General features: G+C 34.1%; 2 protein-coding genes across 6 annotated transcripts in view; one reads left to right on the forward strand and one right to left on the reverse strand.

Moving 5' to 3' along the window:
• The window catches only part of GRID2 (glutamate ionotropic receptor delta type subunit 2), a 1507251-nt gene that overhangs the window by 1115658 nt on the left and 366321 nt on the right, over positions 1 to 25272 (forward strand). For all 5 annotated transcript variants that reach the window (XM_034958923.3, XM_055111628.2, XM_003829901.5 and 2 more), the window contains one exon: positions 6979 to 7176. In XM_034958923.3, coding sequence (XP_034814814.1) covers positions 6979 to 7176 — 198 coding nt within the window. The remainder of the gene's footprint in view (positions 1 to 6978; positions 7177 to 25272) is intronic.
• LOC103783517 (claudin-12) lies at positions 16401 to 20863 on the reverse strand. Its single transcript, XM_008955297.6, has one exon. The coding sequence runs from the start codon at positions 19684 to 19686 to the stop codon at positions 18973 to 18975; it is 714 nt and encodes a 237-aa protein (XP_008953545.2). The 5' UTR covers positions 19687 to 20863; the 3' UTR covers positions 16401 to 18972.

The following is a 25272-nucleotide window of genomic DNA, read 5'->3' on the forward strand; positions in this document are numbered from 1 at the left end:
CTTTAACTTTATGCTCAATTTAAAATATTTGTATTTAAATAATTGCTTGCAGAATAGAAATAGAAATGATATATAAGATAATATAGAAGATGTAAGGATTTAAGAAGTTAGGATGACTAAGTATTTGTATTTACTTTTATCATTTGTAATTGTATCTTATTGTCTGGTAAAAACATTTAAGGAAAGATTAAATCTAAGTTTAATGTATTATTTATAAACATTTGCTCCTTCATAAAATCTTCCTGCAATCCCTCTTTTTAAAAATGTTTTCATTGCATATCCCGATGATCTGCTTTTCTTCTCTCCATGAAACTCAGATACTAGTTTTCTTTACAACACCTGGATTGTTTCTTCCTCTCCTGCTGTTCCTTATTTTGCTTTTCTATTCTGGTGTCTTGATATCTCCTTTTAACAAATTCCATACCATTGGCCTTCCTAACTTGTGAACGTTTCTAATACTCACATATGCTCTATAAAAAAAATGAGGTTTTTCCAAGAAGAACAATGGCCATTAATTCTGCATATATCAAAATGGAATGTGTCATCTTTGAACAAAATATAAGCTCACACCATGCATAAAGACAACTATTGTTTGCTTCATCCAGGAGTATGTTTTAGGGAAAAAATATTTTAAACAAGCCATTAAGAAATAGTCTCTTTTTTCTTTAATGTCTTTGAGCTACATATGTGAGCAGAATTATAAAGAATTTCCAGTGACTCATTCTTAGTTTTGGCCTTCCTGGCATTCTGTAGTCGTGCATATTAAAACCTCTAAACAGCTCTCAGTAAAGCCTTGGCAGTAGAGCTTGTAGCTTGTACCTATCAAAAATGTCAGATGCTTTTTTCCAACGCCATCACTAGCAAACAATATTACTTAGTTATTAACATATAGGAATTAACGGCAAAATCTGCAAGTTGCAAACAGTGTTGTAAATCAACTAAGCATTTATCATGAGATTTTTTAAGTGACTGAATACAGATTCAGAATCATGAAGTTATTATCTAATAACCCAACAAGTGACGTGAATAAATCCTTGCTAATACGAAAATTATCAGCCACTGAAACACCCTTTTCTACAAGCAGGTCTGTGGATCCTCATGCTAATGTACTTAGATTGATAAACCACAGACATTCTCTGAAAGCTTCATTTGTTCCAGTTGCTGAGTCTTGTGCTTAGAGCATCTGTCATGCAAATGATCAGCAAATCATAATCTGTAATTTGTTTTCATTTAATAGGCAGACAGGTTTTCACCAATTTAGACTCAAGTCCTATTAATACTCTTTGAAACTAATTGCTGGAAAATGAATTTTAATGACAGGATTTTATCATTTATTATTTTCCCTTCTGTCCCTATAAAGGAAGACTCAAAACCATCTACTTACACTTTGAAAATATATGTTAAATAGGCACAAGCCATAATCTCCTGTCATCTGGGCTATTGCAAAGGACCCCTAATCCCCTCTCTTGTAATAATCCATTCTACACTCTACTCTTAAAATTACTTTCTTACTATCCCATTTCCCTTCCACAAAAGCTTCAATTCCCTGTCAAGTAAATAGCAGACACTTTAATATGGCTTCGTTGCCCTCCATTATCTGTTTGCAGTTTACATATTTTTATCCTTATTTGATATCGCAATATAACATGTATACAGAAAAAAGCATGAAATATTAATTAATAAATAGTAAAGTAACATCCAGAAAACACTACTCAGAGCAAAAAGCAGACGATTGTCATTACCACAGAAACCACCTCCCCAGTGCATCTTTCTGATCAGACCCTTCCCAGCATCCCAGAGTCTAACCACCCAGAGATAATCACTTCCTCTATTTTCTTTAGATTGTCTCCAGCTACGTGTGAATTCTTAAATAATATGGTCAATTTACCCATTTTTGAATGTTATGTAAATGGAATCAAAATCTGCTTTCTTTGGCTATTGCTTTTTTCACTCAAATTATTCTCTTAAACATTCATTCATTTTAGGGTACAGCTTCAGTTAACTTCAATTTTAAGCTGTTTAGTATTCCACTGCATCAATGTACCACAATATATTTATCTTTTCCATGTTGATGGGCACTTGGATTTTTAGATTGTTTCCACATTTGAGCTATTACAGACAAGGGTGCTATGAGCATTCTTGGATGTATAGTTTGGTGCCCAGTATTCTTTTGTATTCATACCTAAGGAGTGGAATTTCTAGGACTTAGCCATGCATATTCATACTAGATAAATATTGATGTAATACATAAAACCAAGTAATACTAACTTGTATATAAGTAGCTCTGTATGCTACTAGACAAGTCAAAATATTTTTCAAAATGGTTGTAAATTTATATATCGAGCAGGAGTGAATGCTATTCACTCCTACTTCTATTTCGACTTCTAGAAATAGGAGCACTTCTATTTCTTTATATGCTTGACAGTACTTGGGATTATCAGACTACCTCACTTTCTGTTCCTCCTCTATTTATTCTTGCTTTGGGATTTTTCTATCCTCTTGTTTATTCTTCCTTCACCCTGGATATTAATTCTGACCTATTGCAATTCATGAATTCTTTCTTCATCTGTTTCTAATCTATTAATGACTCAGTCATATGTTAACTTTGGTAATTGTCTTTTCTAATTCTCAAATTTGTTTAGTTCTTTTTCAACTGCGTAACAACACTCTTTTGTAGTTTCCAGTTTCCTGCCAATTAAAAAAGCATTGCCCTTCATTTCTTCAAACACAATAAACATAATATTTCCAATATGCATCAGAAAATTCTAGTATCTAAATTCTTGAGAGATCAATTTCTGTTCCTTGTTTCTTCTGCAGGTTCTATTATTGAAGAATTATTATGTTGGTGCAAAAGTAACTGAGGTTTCTACCATTACTTTTAATGGCAACACCACAATTACTTTTACACCAATCTAATATTTCTTTTCACCACATTTCTTTGATTTTTGTTTGGACATCGTATTCAAAAATTATTTGAAGGAATCATGTTACACCTAAAGTAATATTACCTTTTTCTAGAGAGGATTGTGTTTTTCTCTGTCAGGAATCTGGAGCCTCCATCAGTGTACCACCATAAATTGTGTTAAAATTTGAGATTAAACTATGCAGTCCTGGATTTTAATCCATAGGTGGAAAAAAATAGAGCGTCAAAGAGGTAAGCTTCAATTAAGACAGATTATGATGCCTCCTTCTTCTGTAACATATTGTGTGACTTTGAGTTGAGATTCTTCCTAACTTTTCTGATATATTAAAAAAGATATAGCTGGTAATCCCCAAAATCATGATTTTCCTTTTTTTACAGTTTCTACTGTATTTCTTTGTTGTCCTGTCAGTACCAGTTATGGTGTGTGTTGCTTTTTCTTTCTTTATATTTTTGTTGAGCACAGTGATTGAGTACATGCCCCACTAATAAGGTATAATTATTTTGAGAGTAATATCCATGACTTAATACCATATCTCTTACTATATTGAGTGTAGTACCTTGATGCAGTAGCTAGCTGCTCAGTGAATGTTAAATGGATAAATCAATGACTGAATAAATTTTAGAGATAGGTACATAGATAAAAGTGATCAAAACAAGCTAAGTATTACTGCAGAGAAGGAACAAGTATCTTTTCTATTATAGTTCCCAAAGCTTCAACCAAATTTATTTTGCTATGTTTACCTGTCCAATATATTGGCTGGTTGTACTCATACAGTACTAGTCTGAGCTAGAATTTATGAGTAATGGTCCAAATCCGTAATAGAGCTTAAAAATAAAGCTTTAAAAACATTGATCCAGATGAAGAATGATAGGATGCAATGAAAGTATATTTAGGGCATAAAATTTAAAAGGTATGTTATCAATAATTCATTTTGAAAGTCCCCTTAATATAGCCATTTCTATTCTGTATCTTTAACCAGTTATAGGTGACATTGCTAGGAACAGATTTTGACAGAAGACTTGTGCAAGGGATCTGTTTGCCTAGAGATTTACTTAAAAGGTAGAATTAAAGTCATTTCAAGAAAGAAATTTAACATATGAAGAAAATATAACCATTTAGTACACTAAATAATTGGTCTAGATAGTTATGAGTTAAAAATGAAAAAGAAGTAATAGTTTTTAGCAACATATACATTGGGACAGTATTTTTGCCACATCTATCATTTACCTATGCAATAATTAAATTCATACTTTTTTAAGTGTCATATCGAAGAGTGTTATTCAACTTCCTGGTGATTAAATCACTGATAAACATAGCCAATTTTTTTTGGTTTTGAAGGTCCTGAAAAATAGAGAATGCATATGACTTCCAAATATTGGTAGAAGAGCCAGTCAAATAATATCTTCCATGAATCCTCTTACAATTAATTTGCTGATTGATAGATGTTCAAAATCTAGAAATGAATGAGTTGCATGTAAGGAAATCAGTACATGCTTCTGCTGCCATCATATATCACAATACAAGCATTAAAGGCTATATTAATTATAGAACTTTATGATCTTATTTACATGGTCTGTGAATTTGATCTTTATTTTGGAATTCCTTTAATCCATTCTGATTCTAATCACCTCAGGACCAACTTTAGTGTATTTGTACAAGGCGTAATCATTGGCTAGCTCTATAAGTTGTCCAAACAACCAAATGAGATGTCGCAAATTCTGCCAATTGTCTAAAGTTTTATTATGTACTTTAAGTATATGAATATTTGGAATATCAAGATGTGTTGTATTTTACCAATAATATTAAAGGTTTGCTTGTTCACTTTTCACTTGTATTATGATGTCATTTAAACAAGTCAGTATTATTAGAAATCTGATTCATTCTGAAAACCTCTCATCTACTGATCTAATGATCTTCAATATTCATTAACATGAAATATTCCTATAATAGGAAAAAAATCGGTACCTTAACAAAAAATATGGAAATTTATTTATTTGTTTATTTATTATTTTTACTTATTTATTTATCTATTTATTTATTTATTTATTTATGTTTTTGAGACAGTCTCACTCTGTTGCCCAGGCTGGAGTGCAATGGTGTGATCTCGGCTCACTGCAAGCTCTGCCTCCCAGGTTCACACCATTCTCCGGCTGCAGCCTCCCAAGTAGCTGGGACTACAGGCGCCTGCCACCACACCCAGCTACTTTTTTGTATTTTTAGTAGAGACAGGGTTTCACCATGTTAGCCAGGATGGTCTCAATCTCCTGACCTCGTGATCCGCCCACTTCGGTCTCCCAAAGTGCTGGGATATTTCTTTCTTTCTTTCTTACATTCTAGAGCCTTGGCGAGTTGGCCCAAGTGTTGTACAGCATTTTTGGTGTCAGGGACATAGACTTCTCTCCTTTCTCTGCTGTGTGTAGTCTCAGATAGTTACCAGAGCACCAGCCATTGTATGTTCTTTCTAGTTTTCAGGTAGCAGAAAGAATAAGAAATGTTGCACAAACCACCCTGTTTACATCACGTTGGCCAGAATTAGTCACATGGCCATGAAGCAAGCCACTTTGCCTGAAGTAGGACTACAGATTGTCTTTATTCTCCATAGTGGTAAAATATAAAAAAATATAATTAGAGAAGAAGAGAACTCCTCTGGAGGACAACCAGCAGTAACCTACTCTACTAACTGTCCATTTACTAGTTCATTTTGCTCTAAGATAACATATAAACAGTGAAACTAAAATATGTCTTCAAAATTAGAAAATGTAAGTACCTTAGATAACCAAGATTAAAGAAATATTACAAATACCACAATATCAACATAGTTATAGATGAACATCAAACTTAGTACTGATTTTCTGAATATCCAAAATGAAAAGAAATACCTCAATAATTGGTTACATTGTTTTTATCATTTTGAAAAAGGCACTACTGAGGCAAATGAAGCTCTTTGACCCTGAACAATTACAAAATTTATCTCATAGCAATTTTTAGGGAGAAAATTGTATATTATAGTTGACAATATTCCTATAACAGGTGCAGTGATTTTATAAGCTACTTACAGTGTCTTTGAATAAAAGCCAAAATGAAAGCATTATGAAGGCTGTTTTGTGAATCTCTGAGGAAAAATCATTAAAAAAAAAAAAAAAAACCTTTGGGTATTCTGGCTTATATACAAGGAGAAATTTTAGCCTGCCCAGAGGGCTGGATGGACTACATACACCATGAATGGTTATCTGTAAATATTACTGTTGCTGAAAGATTTCTGAACAAATGTAGAAAATTAAGGAATAGATTATCTAATTTTCTGTAGTCTGCCAGCATGTTTCAAATCAATCGAGCTTTCTTAACACCAGGTGTTCTCAGAAGTGAAAGGGGCCTATTTGTTAGCTTTAAAAAGACAAAAATGGGAAAAGATAAAAGAGGTGGAAGCAGAAACCAATTTGCTAAATTTACTAAATTAGACAGTTTATTGAAAAGGTAAGTGAATTTCTCATATCAGTCATAAAGAAGCTATTTTTCCAATGAAATGTGTGTTTATATCAAAGTCACAAAATTACTTAGTGAATAACTCCCAGTAAATGCGATATTATTAATTTCAGCTAAATTATATGTTCTTAGAATTTTTTTATCTTTTCAGATTGTTTTATGTAGATTATAGCTGTTAAAATTTTATTGGATGTAATTTACATGGTTTACAAACAATAAATTCCTGAGAATAGATACGATAAATTTATAGTTTGTTGAATGATTTATTATTAAGGAGTCTCAGATTGGTCCTCCGAGGACAGGGAAAATAAATTCATGGACCCTAAGTTTTTTAGTTACTTTTATCTAATTTTTGATATGGTAATAATTAAAAGGGAGATGATAAGAAATTGAATGATTAAGCATTGTTAAATAATATGATGCGTTAATAATGCATAAGTTGTATTCCTGAGTTGATTCTTTCAAAGTATAAAGCAATTTTTAGATTTAATCAAAACTCTTTAAAGAATTAATCTTTGCTTTTAGGGAGCACTATAGATTGACATCAGAAATTTCTCTTATTTCCATGTAGGAAGAACCTTTTGTGATGGTCTCTGAAAATGTCTTGGGTAAGCCGAAGAAATACCAGGGCTTCTCCATTGATGTTTTGGATGCCTTATCTAACTACCTGGGTTTTAACTACGAAATTTACGTAGCACCGGATCACAAATATGGAAGCCCACAAGAAGATGGGACATGGAATGGCTTGGTAGGAGAACTTGTCTTTAAGGTAAGAATTACTTTATTTATTTGTCTCATACTTAAAGGTTCAATTATTTGTCTCATACCTAAAGGTTCAACAGTAACACCTTGAAGCTGATTTCATATAAAATAAGTGTGATGTATTTAGGTTGGTTAAGCATTAGGTGATGGAATTGAGTACAAAAGTCTCACTCAATACTATTTTATGAACTTTGTGGAAAGAAAAGTAGTTGACAAAATAAACCTAAATGTTAAAATATATCCTGTAATAGAAAAGGGTTTAGAAGAAGACCTTTTCTTTGCTCAACTTATACCCCAAAAACAGTAAGAGTATATGATACGTGATGAAATCACAATGTAAGTTACACATGCAATTTGTACTATTTTTTTTCTTTCTTTTTTTTTTTTTTTTTTTTTGAGACAGAGTCTCACTCTGTCCTCCAGGCTGGAGTGCAGTGGCTGGATCTCGGCTCACTGCAAGCTCCGCCTCCTAGCTTCGCGCCATTCTCCTGCCTCAGCATCCCGAGTAGCTGGACTACAGGCGCCCGCCCCCACGCCCAGCTAATTTTTTTGTATTTTTAGTAGAGACGGGGTTTCACCATGTTAGCCAGGATGGACTATTGTTTTCTTTTTAAAAATGTGATGTTATTGGAAAAAATTAAAACATTCACTGCTTAGAAACTAATCATTTCATTCTGTAATCTAATCAAGATAGGTATGTACATATGTATGTATTTTTCTTTGTTCTTTCAATTCTCAGAAAGGTGTTTAAAACCTCTATGTCTTTCTTTAGTCCTGTCAGAATCTGCTTCAGTTTTTTGAGGCTCTGTTATTAGGCACATAGACATTTATAATTATTACATTTTCCTGATAAATTATTGAACAGTTGGGTTTAGGTTTATAACTTACTGTTTGGTTTATATGTATACTATTTTTTTCTCTGTTGCTTCTTTTCTTGTTTTTCTTGGGGTTAATTAAATATATTTCAGTATTTGATTTTATTGCTCTTACTGCCTTTTTAGTTGTCTCCCTTTGTATTTTTGTTCGTGGTTAGTCTAAAGGTCATAATATGCCTTCTTAACTTACTACATTCTATCTTAAGTTAATATTGTACTACTTCACATAAAAAGTAATAAATTTTCAGCAATATAATTTTATTTGTACTCACTCCTTTTTGATATTGTGGTCACATATTTATATTTTATTAACCTCATACCAAATATCATAGTTTTTTATTTAAATATTTATTGTCTTTTAAAGGTACAGAAAGAAAAAAAAAGACAGTTGCTGGGATATAATCACTTATCTACCGTGTCTGGGGCTCTTTATTCCTTACATATATTTGAGCTCCCATTTGGTATAATTTACCTTCAACCTGAAGAACTTTCTTTAGAGTGTCTTGAAGTGCAGGGCTATGTAGGTAGCATATACTCTCAACTTTTGTTTACCTTGAAATGTCTTTTTTAACCCTCATTTCAAAATGATATTCTTACTGGATATCAAACTCTGAATTTACAGGGTTTTTTAATGTTCATCATTTTAAAGTTGTGATTCTATCAGTTTTGCCATATATTATTTCTGATGAGAAATTAGCCATCATCTGTATCCTGATTCTTTATATGTAGTATATTTTTGTATGTGTTAGTGGCCATTTTACAACTTTCTCTTTATTTTTTGGTGTTTAGAAATTTAATTATGATGTTCTAGATATGATTTTCTTTGCATTTATTGTGCTGAGAGTTCACTAAACTTCTGGGATAGGTTACATTTAGTAAATATAGAGAATTATTTCTTCAATTTTTTTAACTTGTTTCCTTTCTCTTCTTGATTTGAGGCTCAGAGAATATTCAAGTTAGATCACTTAATGTTGTCTCCTAAGTCACTGAGGCCTTGCTTGTTTTATTAAGATATTTTTACTCCCTGACCTTCAGATTTGACAATTTGTCTTGATCTGCCTTCAAGTTTACTGATATTCTGCCACCTTCAAATTTTTGTTAAGTCCTTTCAGTAGCTTTTTCATTCTAGATTGCTTATTTTTTCTTTCCAGAATTTCAATTTTTTGAAATAATTTTTACTTTTCTGCTGAGATTTCCTATCTTTTTATCAGTTATGACTTTCTTTTCTTAAAAGTTCATGATCACATTTATAATGGCTTCTTTAAAGTCCTTGTTTGCTAAAATTTCAACATCTTATCATCTCAGAATACATTGCATTTTCCTGGTTCCTCACATTTCTGGTTACATTTGATTATATATTGGACTTTGTGGTTGATACATTGTTAAGACTTGGGATTATGTCTCTGAAATTGTATATTCTGAAAAGGATTGATTTTTGCTTCAGTGGATAGTTAAATCACTATCTGTTCTCTTGAATTTGTGGAGATTTAGCTTTAAACATTGTTAAGGCAGGTCTATTTGATGTAATCTTAGTCCCTAGGGCAAATCCCTTGGTTTTCGTAGTCCACATATTTCTAAGATATAACCTTCTGGAGTTTCTGGGGAAAGCCTGTGGTTCTCCTCAAGCCCTTCTGACTTAAAGGAACTCAAAATTCAATCTGTATCTTCCCTGTCATAGGCAACAGTTGTAATCCCCTCTTTAGCACGTTTAGCCTTCTAGCCATTACTCTTTGCTAATTTTTCTAGGATCTCTCCCATATATGTGCAGTTTAGGGGTCAGCTAAGGATTTTAGAAAGTTTATACACAGATTTTGGGGCTCACTCCTCTGTGGCATCCTCCTTCTTGTGTTTCCCTTTTCAATTTCTGGCAACCCTAGCTGATTCAAACTCCATCCTCTGACAAGTTAGTTAATAAGACTGACTTTCTACTTGAGCTCTGTCCACCCCATCCCCGCTGAACTGAAGTGGGTCCTCAATGACTAAGCCTAATAAAGGAGGGCTCTACCCCGTGCAGTTATTATTTTCAAGGGTACCCTGCAGTTTCTGCCTGCTTTGGGTTGCTCTCCAGTCTTTTCTATATATTTTTTTCAATTTGATCCTGAATTTTTAATTTTTATTCTGATAGGGCTAGTCCAATAAAAGCTAGTACATCATTGCTAGAATTGGAATAATTTCTCAAATGCTTTAAAGTACTCAGAAGGCTAAAGGATCTAACCTAAATTGTTTGTAAGGAATGGAGAAGAGTAGAAATAAAAGGTTTCTTAAGGCAGTGGTAGGGAAAATAATAAAGCTATTTCTATATTCTATAAAATCCTAATGAATTTGGTCTATTTAATACATAAGTTACATATAGAATTTTATTGCAAAGCATTAATATCATTATTTTTAATACGAAATGGGCAATCATCAGTCCTCTTCCTTCTTATTAAAACCGTGCCCCTTCATCTTCTATTCTTTTAAAAGTCACAAATTCAGTGTTCTACCTTTATCTTTCTAAGGGCTGTTTCCTGATCTGAACCCAGATTAGCAATTATGTTAAAATTAGTGTAAAGAAAAGGCATTATACAAATTTATTCTATATAGATAGTGGTTAAAATCCTTAATGAGTTATTATGCTAATAAACTACACTTGCTAGATGCAAATTAAACATAAAAAGCATTCAAATTAGTATGTTGATGTTGTTTTTAATTTGTTTTATGTGCTTACACTAGTTAGTTTAATTTTGGAGACTTACTTTTTCACCTATAAAAATGAGGAGTCCAAGTATGTTAATGGTAAGATCACTTCCAAATACTATGTTTTGAAAATATAAGTTTATCATATAGCAATCATACACAAGAAATAGAATGTTCTTCATAAACAATCAATTTCACTGTATTATTTGCATGTAAGAGCATGTCATTATTGTATGATAATTTATAGTTTAGAGGGAGTCCTTTTGCAAATAAAAAATTGAGGCTTAAAGAAGCGGACATATGATTTTTAGACAGAAAAAATATAAAATTATTCATTGGAACTAGGTTTTTATTTTGTTCAAGCGGATATTTAGTCACTCTGACTAGGCTTCAGGAAAACTATTAAGCAGGTGGAGGAGAAGAAACCTACAAAAAAGACTTAGTTGGAGTAGATAGAGAGATTAAAAGAAAATTGAGAAAATGGGTTGTCATGAATGCCAACAGAAAATAACATTTCAAGAAGGAAAGAGCAGTCAACATTAGAAAATGACTATCAAGTTAAGGGTACACAACATTCCCTTAACTGTATTCTGACTGTTATCAGTAGAGATGTAAGTTATAATTTTTAACAATTACAAATGTTAATTCAATTACATAATGATACTTTAATAAAATACCATAAAATAATTTAGCTTTCCAAGAAAATTCATCATATTCAAACTTTATGAGGTGTATTTACCCCTATAAACCAAAATTACACCGTTGAAATGGCATAAAAATGTTATGATGGAGCTCCAGAAAAGCAAGCTTATTATTGTTATTATACCTTCTGATAATATACATACTTTTGTGAATCAAAGTATATTTTAAATAAATGTTGCCACTAAATATCTCTGTACAAGACAGTAAGAATTTTAAAATTAACAGGATTAACTCATGTGTGCCTTTCTAAGGGGCTACCAAACTTAAAAGAATGTTTCACATAGTGCAATTATATATATCATAATGATTATGCACAAACCATCACATTAAAGAAGAGTCAAAGAAGAAATGTTGGAAAGTGAGCTCTGAATTCATATGATTATTCCACAGTGATTAGATCTCATGTTAGAGAGCTTTCTCATTAAAACCAGAAGTCAGTGGTCCAGTACATACATACTTTTAAGAGAGGAAAATGCAGTCAGAGAGAGAGAGAAAATGATTGATATGATGTACATATGGAGTCTATTTAAAAACTAATAATATAGTAAAGTCTCCTCAAGTCCTTCTCTGCCTCACTACTCTTATAATTTTCTGCAATTAGTGTGTTCTTAAAATTTATGAAAACACAAATCTGGCCAAAAGATATGAAACAGATAAATGAGAGATATCTTCTGCCTAGTACAGGAGAAATATTTAAGGGTGAGTTAATGTCACTGAGAAATTATTTTCTCCTAGTTTAGAAGGGAAGAGAGGCCCACAGAGAACTTTACATAAGAAATAAAAAGTATATCAAGTTTAGGATAGAAGTACCAAAAAAATTAAAAACAAAGGTAACTCTGAATTAGATACAGTTGGATGTTTGATGATATAGTTTCTTCTTTGGCTGGCTTTCAAGTCAGAAGCTTTTAAAGTGGAGTATTTAGGGGTATTAGAAGACTTTCCAAGGGCAAGCCAGTATATTCAGCACAGAAAAATTTCAAGGTGTTGAGTGACATTTTGAAATAGAAACTAAAAACTTCCTTTTTCATATATTAATTTGTTTGGAAAAGATTTCTATAAAGTAAAAAAATACAGAAATTAAATCTTAATGCTAAACTCTACCTCATTTAAACCATAATTAGTACTGACCCATGGATATCTAAATTATTTTTTTAAAAGGCTCTATCCATAACATTGTAAGCTGCATTTGTAGTAAAACTTCATTTTTATAGACACTGTATCCATAGATCGTATACTAATCGAATCATGACTCAATTCAGAAAAAAAGATTTTATACCTAAAACTTTATAGTCACTGGTTATTTAAAAAGGATTGTAATTTTAATTTGTATGTATATTTTTGATGCAAAAATACTTTGGTGATCAAGAAAAGACTTTCAAACACACATTTCTATTGTATTTGAATTACAATTGTGTGAGGGTGGGGCGGAATATAAATATAGTTCAAGCATAAAATAAAATGATATAAATATTCTACCTATTAAAGCATGAGGTCAAATCACTATGATATTTAGATTCTAACAGATATATTTTTAAAAGTGACTTGACAATATTATTTTAAGTTATCAATATTTACAACACAATATACATATGTCAGTGCCGACGCCCACTCAGGAAAATGAAAACCATTCCTAAAATTTTGAAAAGAGGAGAATTTAATATTGTGGGTTGATCACAAAGGTGCTAGAAGGAATCAAAGAGCAAAGGATGAACAGAGTAGGACATTGGAAAAGCAAAAAGAAAAAGTAAAACACAGATATCAAGTGTTACTGATGTGTCAGTTGATTGTATCTGCCAGACATATGCCCCTTGATCAGACCTGGAATTGCCAAAAAGTTGCTGCCCATGCCCTAGCTGCTGGGATCAAGAATCGCCTACTGCCACTGCTGCTGCAGCCACTGAAATAACCATTTAAAGCAGACGGCTCTTCTCTTTCTTTTTCTGTCTGATATCTTCAGTGGTTTCCCTCGGGTGGAAATTATGGAGAAGCCAGATGGCAAAGGAGCCTGGGAAATCTGGTTTGCAGATTCCCATCCCTATAAGGCTCACAGTATATAGCAGAGTAGAAAATGGTATGTATGGGTTTAAGAGAAAACAGGTAATGATCAGTACTGTCTGCAAATTGCGCCCTTTACAATTTTCTAAATGATTGCAAAATTAATATGTCAATTATAAATGTAGAGAGATACATACTTAAAAAATTCCTTTGGGGTTTATATGAAGAAAAAAGCTTGATGGTTATTACAATGGAAGATTTATTTTATATAAAGAACATGACTGGTAGTTTTAGATTTAAAAATAATCTGTTCCTTCAGCCTAATTTTACCTGAGCGTTTCCACCACCTGGAAATTAAATCTCTTCATGCTAACTGATTATCAAATGCTAAATTATATGACAAGAATTTTACTCCCCAAGGAAAATAGATCCAACAGTGGAAGAAAGCCAGAACCCAGGAAAATGGAAAAAAAGGAGGAATAAGTGGACTAAATTATAAATCTGTAAAATTAGGATAAAGTACGATACTTAGCATGTAAGTATTAATAGTGATGTTTCCATGTTAAAATATAGCACCATTGAGAGTCCTATCTCTCAATTTCTAAACTTCTAGTATAACACTAGGCTTTTTTTGTCACTGCGCCCACCCACGTGGTTTCATGAGAGTAAAGAATGTTTTTGAAAGTAGACATATAATATTGGAGTATAATAAGATACTATTTAGTAATTATAATGCCAATAATGTCATTTTCTGAGTAAGGAAATGCTCCCAAGACTAAACAGAGTAAATCAGCTGCTTGGGACTACACAGCTTTCCTAATTTTTATGGTTGACACAAAGTTTGGCAATTCTTTAGTTTTACTAGGTAAATGAATTTCTATGATGGGTATTTTAGTTCATCAATGCATTAACAATAGAAAGCATATATTTACTGGGAGGCTTTATAAATATTTTATTTTATTATTTTATTTATTTATTTAGAGATGGAGTCCCACTCTGTTGCCCAGGCTGGAGTTCAGTGGCGCAATCTCGGCTTGCTGCAACCTCCGCCTCCTGGGTTCAAGCGACTCTCCTGCCTCAGCCTCCCAAGTAGCTGTGATTACACGCACCCACCACCATACCCGGCTAATTTTTGTATTTTTAGTAGAGACGGGGTTTCGCCATGTTGGCCAGGGTGGTCCTGAACTCCTGACCTCAGGTGATCTGCCCGCCTCAGCATCCTAAACTGCTAGAATTACTGGCATGAGCCACTGCGCCCTGCCTATAAATATTTCAAAACATATGCCACTTAACATGTGTTAATCACATGCCATGGTCAAAGTGCTATCGAGGGATGCAAGTGTGAATAAGACATAGACATTGATCATGAAAACATTTTGTTGATGGTCTCTATGTGCTATGCACTGTGCTAGGCACTGGAGATACAAAGATAAATAAAACATGGTTCTTGCCCTTGAAGAGATCTTATCTTAATGAGAAACACAGAGGTTAAACTAGACACTTATAATACAATGCACTAGGTGCAATGATAGAGAAGCACTAAGAAAGCAACAAGGAAGGTAGAGTAAAGGTAAATTTCCTGAAGGAGGAGAAATATAGCCTGATGACAAAATAACAGGTAGTAATTATCTAGGTAAAGAGGGATTGGCAGAAAGTGAAGGACGTCTACTGACAGACACAAGAGTAGAAGTAAAGGTAGAAAGGTTAGAAACAGCATGGAAAGCAGGCCAAAATTTATGAGAATTTTGCAGCTCTCCAAGCAAAAAGTGATGAGAATCTATCCTACCATACTAATGTTGTGAAGAGAATGAAAGACAGGAAATCAGAGATAAAAAGGAGGTAGGATAAACAGAATTTATTGGCTAAAGTGAGGAGAAGGGAGAAGTCTGGAATAATTCATCGGTTCATAGTACAAATACATAAAAGGGTGGTTGTGTAACTAATTGGGACAGAGATTGCTGAAAAAGATTTAGAGGAGGAGGACAGTTTAGAATAGGGTGAGTTGGATATGTAGCATTCTGAAGCTCACTGTGAAAGTGCCATAGGAGGTATACATTTGGGAGTCAGCAACCTGTGGGTGGTAGTTGAAATCATGAAAGTACATCAGATTGCCAAAAAGAACACATGGAGTAAGAGGATCACTGGGCTAATCTTAGGATGAAACCCAGAGAAAGCTGTCACTTAAGAATTGACAAAATAAGAAGAATTTATGAAAAAAAATAAGAAAGTTTCAAAAAATAAGCTATGACTAGCAATGTCAGAACTATTTGAGATGTTGATGATAAGAACTGCCAAATGTTCACTAGATTGGCCATTTGGGAGTTGTTGGTTACCCAAGCCAGAACTCTTTTGGTAGCATAGTGGGAGAAAAAGCCAGACTGCAAAAGATGATGGAAAAACTTGGATGTGAAAAGGTGAAAATGACATGCATATGTATTATTTTTTCAGAAATTTTAGATGGAGAGGGGAAGAAAGAGATAATAATTGGAAGGGTCATTGGTTTTGGTAGAGTTTTTGTTTGTTTTTAAGTTAAAACAGAGACTTGAGTAAAATTATAAGCTAAGGAAGAAAAAGAAAGAAGGAAAATGTAATATAAGAAAGTCAGTTAATATGTGAAGGATAAATATCCTGGAACAGATTCAACTCCATCAAAAATGATTAAACTGAAAATTGATTTTAATGAGGTAAAGATGTTACTTTGATACTGAATATAATATAATGAGAATGTGTATGTTAATAATAGATAGGCAAGAGGATGGAAAATTGACAAAGATACTTTCTTATTCCTTCAAATTTATTGATAAAAATTGGAGATTAAGTATGTTGACAGTGATGGGGACATGTATTATGTAACAGTCTACAGGAGAGTGGTGAAGATTGAAATAGACATTGAGGAAAGGGAAAGTGACTGCTAAATCAGAACAGATAAAAGAATAGATCAGTGGCACTAAAGACTGAGTGGAGGTTTATATGAAACTGACACTTTTTTTTTTTTTTGTAAAAATACATCTTTTAATAAACATTAAGAAGTACAGCGCACTTTTATTGAGGTTTTACATTGTAGTTTACAGCAAATATACTATCCATTGTAGTGTATATGTACAAGTAAAGTAAACTTAGGTTTGTTTTCTCTCCCATGGCTGGATAAACCAAATCTGATACATCCACATTTAAGGTTGTTTTCCAAGTTGGTTTCCATAAAAGGCCTTTAACAATAATAGGTTTTTAACAACAAAAAGGTATCCCTCCCATCACAATGAGAGCTTGATGAGGGCTCAAAAGTGACTTCAAAAACTGTAAATAATTATTTTCCTTTGATGGCTTTAAAAATAGCTACTGATAGCAAATCAGAAACACTAAAGAAAAAAGACAATAAGGAAACAGCTGTTTGTCTAGTGAATCCATAATAAATACCAATTTGAGGCTATAGATTACAAAGCCAAAAGATTCTTATAGGAAAGTTAATGTTTATATTTACAATCCCATGGACTAAAAAAACTGTCTAATATCTTAAAGACTGAGTCTACCTTTATTTAACATTGTTTATACACAAAGACCCAAGGGATGGTAGAATTCTTGATCCTTCTGGACAAAGGCATAGTGAGAGGGGACTGAAATTAACAAAAAGGGAAAATTAACATTAATCTCAAAATTCTACCCATCGTTGTCTTAAAATGATCAAGACTCAGCTACAGTTGAGAAAAAGGAAAAGGATCAGAAGTGAAAGAAATCAGAAGCCAGTAATTAAAAAAATCATAACCTTGTGTGCTTTCTACTGACAGCATTTAAAAATTTATACAACTAGATTTATTCGCTATATATATAAACTAGTGTTGGAATTAGGGGAAAAAGTACCAAATACATCTACACAAATACTAGAATCATATTCAGAATTGCAAAAAGGCATAATAATCTGTTTACCATATAACTAGCTGTTTGTAAAATCTGTAATGGTTAATAAAAAATCCTTACGAATATAGTACTAATATGTAGTAAATTACACCAATTAAATAAGCAGCTCAAATTCATAAGGCTAAAGACCCAATATCCCTGAATTTCTAAGTGTTCATCTCAGCTTTAACATGGTTTCATTTAATTGTTACCTCATCAGAAGAGACATTTTTAATAACTCCTCCATCCTTAATACATCATCATACTTTCAGAAGTAGAGAGGGAACAATTTCCCTACCACTTTTGTCCATTCTCATAAATCAGTGTTATTACAAAATCTAGGCTAGCACAGGTGCCTTAAAGGATACAATGGACTGAAGTAAACAGAATTTCAAGGTCCAGGATATTGTTGGTGTTGTACAATTTGTCTGTCTGCCAGAAAGTTGTGTCTCTGGTTGAAATATTCCTGGATCAATGATTAAGAAGTTAAGGCCAACTGCCAACGAAGTCAGATTATTCCCCAACTGCCAGGTAACATTTTGATCTTCTCTATTAAAATGTCTTACTGGATGGGACCAGATCTCAAACTTTTCATGTATCCTCTATAGCACCTACTAAAGTGTTAGGCAGAGATATATGCTCAAGGAAATAATCAGTGACGGGGGCGAGAAATGAATCAAGGGTGAATGAATCAAGGTTATGGTAAAGCCATACCTTACTTCACCCATAACTCAAAAGGCAGTCACCAGAGTAAATCTCTAGTGTACTCACTGAAGAACAGACTTCTTGTCCCCTACTAAATTATGTCTGAAAGAGAACAAACCATTATGGCCCTTTTATTTATTTCTCTTAGCCACTAAGAGATTGTATATGGGCAAGAGTACTGCTTGATGGAAGATATCTCCAAAAAAGGGTTTTCTGCCTCAGAGGAAACACTAACCTGTCATAAAGCACATTCTAACCCCAATAATACAATTTATGGAATCATTAATGTTAAAAATTATTACATGTTATTCATAAGTAGGTGATATTTAGAATGGTAGTCTTATTCTAACATCATTAAAATACATTTTACTTTTAAACACTGGCATGAGGTAGAAGAAAGTCACAAAAGAAAGTAATCTTCAACATACTGACACCTATTCATACAATTAGCCCCGAGAGAAGAGTTACAGCCTTAAGCTAGATTATTCACTACTATTAAAATATTACCCTTACCTGAAATAAATTTCTTATATTTGAAACTGCCTTTTCTTTGCAGTTAAAGGTATTATAGAAAAAGAAAAATACACACTGAAATTTTCATGAAGATTGTATACAACAGCTTCTGCTAACCATCATTCTTTAACATGTTGCTCTAAATTACCTCAATTGTGATGCAGGCCTCTTCCACTTAAATAATTAATTAGATATCAATATGAAGGCTAAAATTCCTTCCAGTATAAGAAGCAAAATTTAAAAAATTCACATTTAATATAATGTACTTCTCATAAAAACTAGCAGCACTTCATTCTACTAGGACATATAAATTTGGCTTCATTGATTGGTCAAAAACAAAGGAAAATGTATGTAGGTCCAAAAGAGCTCTTTGCACAAGGGGAACGTGAGGCTACAAGAAGTTTTCTTTAACAATTAACTATTTCCCCATTAAGTGGTGTGTGAAACTACTGGAATGTCAATTTCAATGGCAGAGAGGCAAGAGCGTGCTGAATAGGGCTGTAAGTATGCATACTGGGTGGATGGGAGTACAGTGGTTGCCAGAAAGGAGAAGGCAAAGATTTGCATGTACAATACCAAATAAACAGTATAAGGGAAGTCATAAACAGGCCCCCAGCACTAGCAATAGTGACATACACTGCATAGTCAAATGAAAAGACTGGCTCAAACTTCTTGTTCAGATGGATGTTATAAAAGATGACCCAGATAGATGGGGAGAGGCTCACAGTACCTGCCAGGAAAAATAGCAGCCCAGCCACCAGGTGGCAACCTGCACTATTGACCAGACACTTGGCCAGTTTGATGTTGGGCACCGAGGACCTGAAGGCAGTGTTGCACATTCCAATCAGGCAGAGCAGCAGGGCACCCATGGCGATCAGCATGCTGAGGGGTAGGGCAAACTGGAGGACACGCAGGTCCAGCTGGTCAACTGATGAGTACCAAGTAGTGTCGTACATCAGGCAGTCACTGCTCCCATCATACTGGGCACATTTCACCCACAGGCCTGTGTAAACAGTCAGGTTCTTCTCGTTTCTGTTGAATGTGATCAATCGTAATTTTCTCCAGTTGGGAAGCAGAGTCCCTGCAAAGAGGCCTGCTACTGAGGCGATTCCACACAGGAAGGAAAGGACTGTGGCTGCGTGGACATCCCGACAGCCCATGGCAGGCAAGCTTGTGGAGTGCTGTCAGTCAGACCTTTGAGGTACCTGACAGTTCCAAAACAGCTTTATTCAGCTTAGAAGAAACACATGAAGATCTGAATACAGAGTAGCAATAATCTGAGCCTGCTTCTCACACGCAGGGCATTTTACTCGCCCACACTGAGGAGCCTCTTGGAGCGTCTCAACTGACACTTTTTTATTGCTGCTAGTTTACACAACAGTGTGACTTTCTTCAGCTGAGATTGAGTGCCCAAGTCTAGGAGCAGAGATGAAAATGTTCATATCAAGGTTGAGACACGGTGGATAAACTTGGTAAGGGAATTAAATGAGATGAAAGAAGAGCTAAAATTATTAAGGAAGCATAGCCATGATCAGAGACATAAACTTGGATAAAATTCTGGAAATGTTAATTAGAAGATCAAATGAAGTTGAAAAACAGGTGAAGTATGAGTGAAGAAATGAAAGAGTAGGTTAGAAAGACATAACCAGAGACTGAAATACGAAAGTTCTAGAATTTGACCTTGAGGTTCATGGCAGAGTGTTAGAGAAAACGAAAGAAATGAGTTTAAAATAGCTCAAAATGGAGTGAGGGAGGGAGGGATGAATAGATGAAGCATAGGGGATTTTCAGGGCAATAAAACTATTTTGGGTGATACTGTAATGATGGATACACTGCTGACATTATACACTTGTCAAAACCCATAGAAAGAATGAACTCTAATGTAAACTGTACACCCTAGTTAATAATCATGTATTGATATTGGTTCATTGGCCAGGCAAGGTGGCTCATGCCTGTAATCCCAACACTTTGGGAGGCCAAGATGGGAGGATCCCTTGAGGCCAGGAGTTTGACACCAATCTGAGCAACATAGAGAGACCTCCACCTCTAAAAAAATAAACATTAAAAAAAATTAGCTAGACATGGTGGTGCATGGTTCTAGTCCGAGCTGTTGAGGAGGCTGAGGTGGGAGGATCCCTTTAGCTCAAGAGTTTGAGGCTGCAGTGAGCTGTGATAGCACCACCGCACTCTAGCCTGGATGACAGAGTGAGATCCGTCTCCAATAACGATTGTAAGGTTCATTAACTGTAACAAATGTACCTCACCAATGCAACATAGTAATAATAGGGTAAATTATTCACACTTCCTGCTCAATTTTTCTGAAAACCTAAAACTGCTTTAGAAAATAAAATCTATCTGAATCATGACCCAAAATGATTGTTGTAAGGAATATCTACATTGATTCTGAAATCTATTAGGAGGTTGGTCAGTTTTTGTGTGAAGAGAAACATTTAGCCAGGTCTCAAAGTTTTCAGAGAAGGAGAAGAAGATGCTATTGTGAGGTTTGTCTGGTGGAGGTGATGAGACCTCAGAAAGCACATGTAATTGACAACATAAAACAAAACAAAACAAAACAAGAATGGAGATAGCATGAATAGAGTCTCATTAATAAATAACAAAAAACAGGTTCCTTGAGTATCTAAGAAAGGCAAAATTCCATGGCCTCTAATAAATAGTGAAAATGATGAAAGAGAATTCCCACGCCATGTCAGCTCAAAACAAGTATATTTTTTGCCCAAGCCATGCTCAAGCTCTTGCTCTTTTTCTGTGCCTCCTGTGCTCATCCCCACTCCTATTGTCTAGGATCCTGCACACTGGGTTATTGATGTAGCTAGTCATGACACTTGGCTGATGGAGTTCATTTCAATACCCTAGTAGCTAATGTCAATAGAGCTTTCATTGATTTTCCAGTGTCCTTTAATTCGTTAGGTATTGACCTTTTATTTAAATCCCACATGACCATTCCAAACATTTTCCACACTTTTCAAGCCTCAATTTCTAGTCCCTTCATTTTTTACACCCTTGTCATGTTCAGTTGTTAAACTCTATGGTTTACTGCAAAAGCTGTGAGAATCTAGCGTAAGTCCCTTGTGTTCTTGATATTCAACCTCAAAATCCTTCCATGATTCTCTCATCTTTAGCGACATCAAAGGCATTAGTTATGGATACTGTTGACACATTTAATACCCATGTGAGCCTAAAAGAGTTTTGAATCCTCTCTGAGTCACAATGTCCACATCAGTGGAATGAAGCTATTGTGAAGATGAACCAAGAAAATGAATTCAAGAATGTGTTGCAGGAAAAACAAATAGATCTTGTTGTATTTGTTGACTCAGATAGATTGGTAAAACTTCCTCAGGTTCTGTGTTTTAAAAATGTAACAGATCCAACACATATTTGGAAGGTAGACTGATAGGATTTGCTGTGGGGAAGTGAGAGAAAGACCAAAGCCGAGAATAATGGTTTCCAGCTTCATCCATGTCCCTAAGGAGATATACCTAATGTAAATGTCGAGTTAATGGTTGCAGCACACCAACATGGCACATGTATACATATGTAACAAACCTGCACATTGTGCACATGTACCCTAGAACTTAAAGTATAATAAAAATATATAAAAAAAATTTTAAAAAGACCAAAGCCAACAATCTCTTCTAAACTCATCCCTTTTTAATTTTGTCTTTTCAGCCACAGCAGCAGAAAACGAAAACAAAAACAAAAAAAACAGCCTTTATTTCCATTTTCCCCAGCTCCACTCACTATCTTGTTCCTAGCCACAATTATCTCTTCTCTGGATTGTAGCTGTAGAGGTCCAATTACTCTCCCTTTCCACTCTTGACTGCCTTCAATATACTTTAACACAGCAGCCAGAGTGATCCAGTCATTTTCCTGCTAGAAGACTTTTGATGGGTTTCCATCCCACTCAGAGTAAAAACTGTCCTTAAAATTGTCTACATAATCTGCCCAATCAATTCCCTTTGTGATCTCTTTATCTCTCCCTCTGTCACCATGCTCCAAGCTTATGGTACCCCTTGTACTTCCTTATACTCATTGAACTTGGCCTTTTCAATTTCTGTCTCTCCTATCTGCCTAAAATGATATTTCTCTGTCCACCTCATTTTTTTTCAGCATTTGCTTAAAGCTTATTAGAGAGGACTGCCATTGCCACCCTCTTCAAAAGAACAACTTCCATCCTTTGTACTACCTATCTCTCTTATTCTGTTTTATTGTTTTTTATAACACTTACAATTATTTTATTATGTACTGACTTGTTCATTTGTCTTCCTCTGGTAAAATGTAAGCTGAAGTTGGTCTGAGATTTCATATATTTGGTTTACTACTGAAGCCTCAATATCTAGAAAATATTTGTACATAAAAGAATGAATGGTGGCCACATGGCATACATTAGGTAATAACACTCCCCTAATTAATAACCATTCAATGGGATCTCATTGCTCTTTAATAAAATCAATTAACCTACTATAGCCTACTAAATTTGGACTTTATATAAAATGTTTTTATCTTTGTTGAAAGACTACACTTTGAGCTTTTGTTCCTATTATTTTAAATATTTTGTCCATTAATTAAACAGCTTGTTATATTCAGCTACTCTCACTGTACTTCAAGTTAATTGAGAATGGTACCATTTATTGGCACAGAAGAAACGAATGAAGGAAATATTTGGCCAGGAGTTGCAGAATGTGGAATCAAAACTACTATTTTAGAAATCAGTAATAATACCCAGATGCTATTCTAAAGCTTTACAGGTATTGACTCCTTACATGCTCTTACTAATTTGATGAAATAGATAGTTAATATACCCATTATGTAGATTTAAGACATCAAGGCTTAGAGAATTTAAATACCTTGCTCAAGGTCACATAGCCAATAACTGGAAGAACCAGGATATTAGCTTAAATTGTTTGATTCCATTCTCTTAACAACTATGGATATACCTCTTTGGAGCTATCCAAATGGAAAATGAAATAAGTAATCTGATATATGAGTCTGGAGTTCGGGTAAGGATATGGAATGGACGCATGCATTTGAGGCCAGTCTGCATATAGATGAAGTTTAAATTGCCCCTCTACCTTTCTTTATCCCTACTTCTCTTTTATTTTCAGTCTCTTTCAAATTCTTTGCTCCTTCCCCATTTCTTAAAAAAGGTATTCTCTATCTTGAAAATAACCTGCTCATGTATTCTAAGCTAAATTAATTAGGTGTCTTTGGTTGCAAATGACAATCCAATTGAAGTGAAAAGATAATTTAATTCTCACAAAACTGGCCTATTCAGGGATGAGATCCAGGCTCCTTTCATCAGGCTTTGGTATCGCTTGCTCCATCTCTCAGCTGTGATTTTTTTGTGTGTGTGTTGCCCCAGTTCTCAGGCAGGCTCTCCTCTCTTGGCAGTAAAGTGACTTTTAGTAGCTCTTAGGCTTAGATTTCATCCTCTTATCTATCCCAATATAAACATAGATTCTCTTTTACCTGCAGTTCCAATACAGAGCCTCAGCTTTAACATTCACTGGCTCTGACTATGAAGTATTGTGTTCAAGAGGAGGCAGTGCTCTCAATGCCAGGCCTACACCACTTGCCCAGGTGGAGCACTGAGAGTAGGGGTAGCTACACGCAAAACACCTAGAGCAAGCCTCGGGGAGTAGTGAATCCCAAGGAAAAGTAGGATGCTGTTATCAGAGGAAGGGGAAGTAGATACCAAACAGGAAAAACAAAAGATATCCTTCAGGGGCTTAAAAACAATAGAATAAGTTACAGGAAACTATCAATAGTTACATGTACACAAAAATTTAAATCGACAGTAATACAAAATCATAATGAACTAAATTAAACTACAAACAAAATGCTAGAAAATATTTGTAAAAGTGTAATGGTGACTTGTTTGTGTCACCGCTTCACTGCTACATGAAGTAAAAATCAACAAGAAAATACTAAGACCCCACTGGATAGATATAAAAGATATGAACTTAGAGTTTCAAAGGGAGAAACTAGTAGGCAGTATAAATCCGAAAGCAAATATATTGCAATGGAGAAGGGCAGTTAATAATTTTTTAGAAAGTTAAGTTTATGAAATATGATTGATATATATTTTATTTTACAAAATAATGTAAATGTGTTATATATGCTTGGAATTATTTTATATCTTGTATTTCATAATAAAGTAGAACATCACCAGAATTTGATGACATACTTGTCATCAATAATAGATTTGACAACACTGCAATTAACACAAAACCCACAAGGAATTTAAAAGCATAGCTTGAAACTGACCAAATAACAACTATACTAGCACTGATATAGAGCTTACTTATTCCTGACACAGTCTCACATACTATGTATTTATTACCTCTCAGTACTCACAATGATAAGTACTACTATTATCTCAATATTGTAGATGATGAAACAGAGAGAGGTGAAGTAACTTGCCCATAGTCACATAGCCAAGTTGTAGAGAATTAATTATTCAAATTTAGGAAGTCTGGCTCCAGCATCCAAGTGCTTAACTCCTTTACCAGTTTCCAGAGAAAAACAGAGTTTTAATATAAGTTTTGTCTGCAAAGCATTTAAATAAACCCAGTTACATGTCAGTGAGAAAAACAATACTCAAACAGTTCAGAGCTGTTTTTTTTAAACCTGCATATTTGAAGAAGGTTCAGATAGGAGTTCAGACAGAGTATGAGTAGAAGACAAAACATAAGATTACATAGAGAAAGATTTGGGGTGAGATGTAA

The sequence above is a fragment of the Pan paniscus genome, chromosome 3 (genome assembly GCF_029289425.2).
Source record: "Pan paniscus chromosome 3, NHGRI_mPanPan1-v2.0_pri, whole genome shotgun sequence".
NCBI lineage: Eukaryota > Metazoa > Chordata > Mammalia > Primates > Hominidae > Pan > Pan paniscus.

What these genes read in the sequence shown, in the direction of transcription:
- LOC103783517 (XM_008955297.6), bottom strand. Translation starts at nt 19,686, where the DNA reads ATGGGCTGTCGGGATGTCCACGCAGCCACAGTCCTTTCCTTCCTGTGT.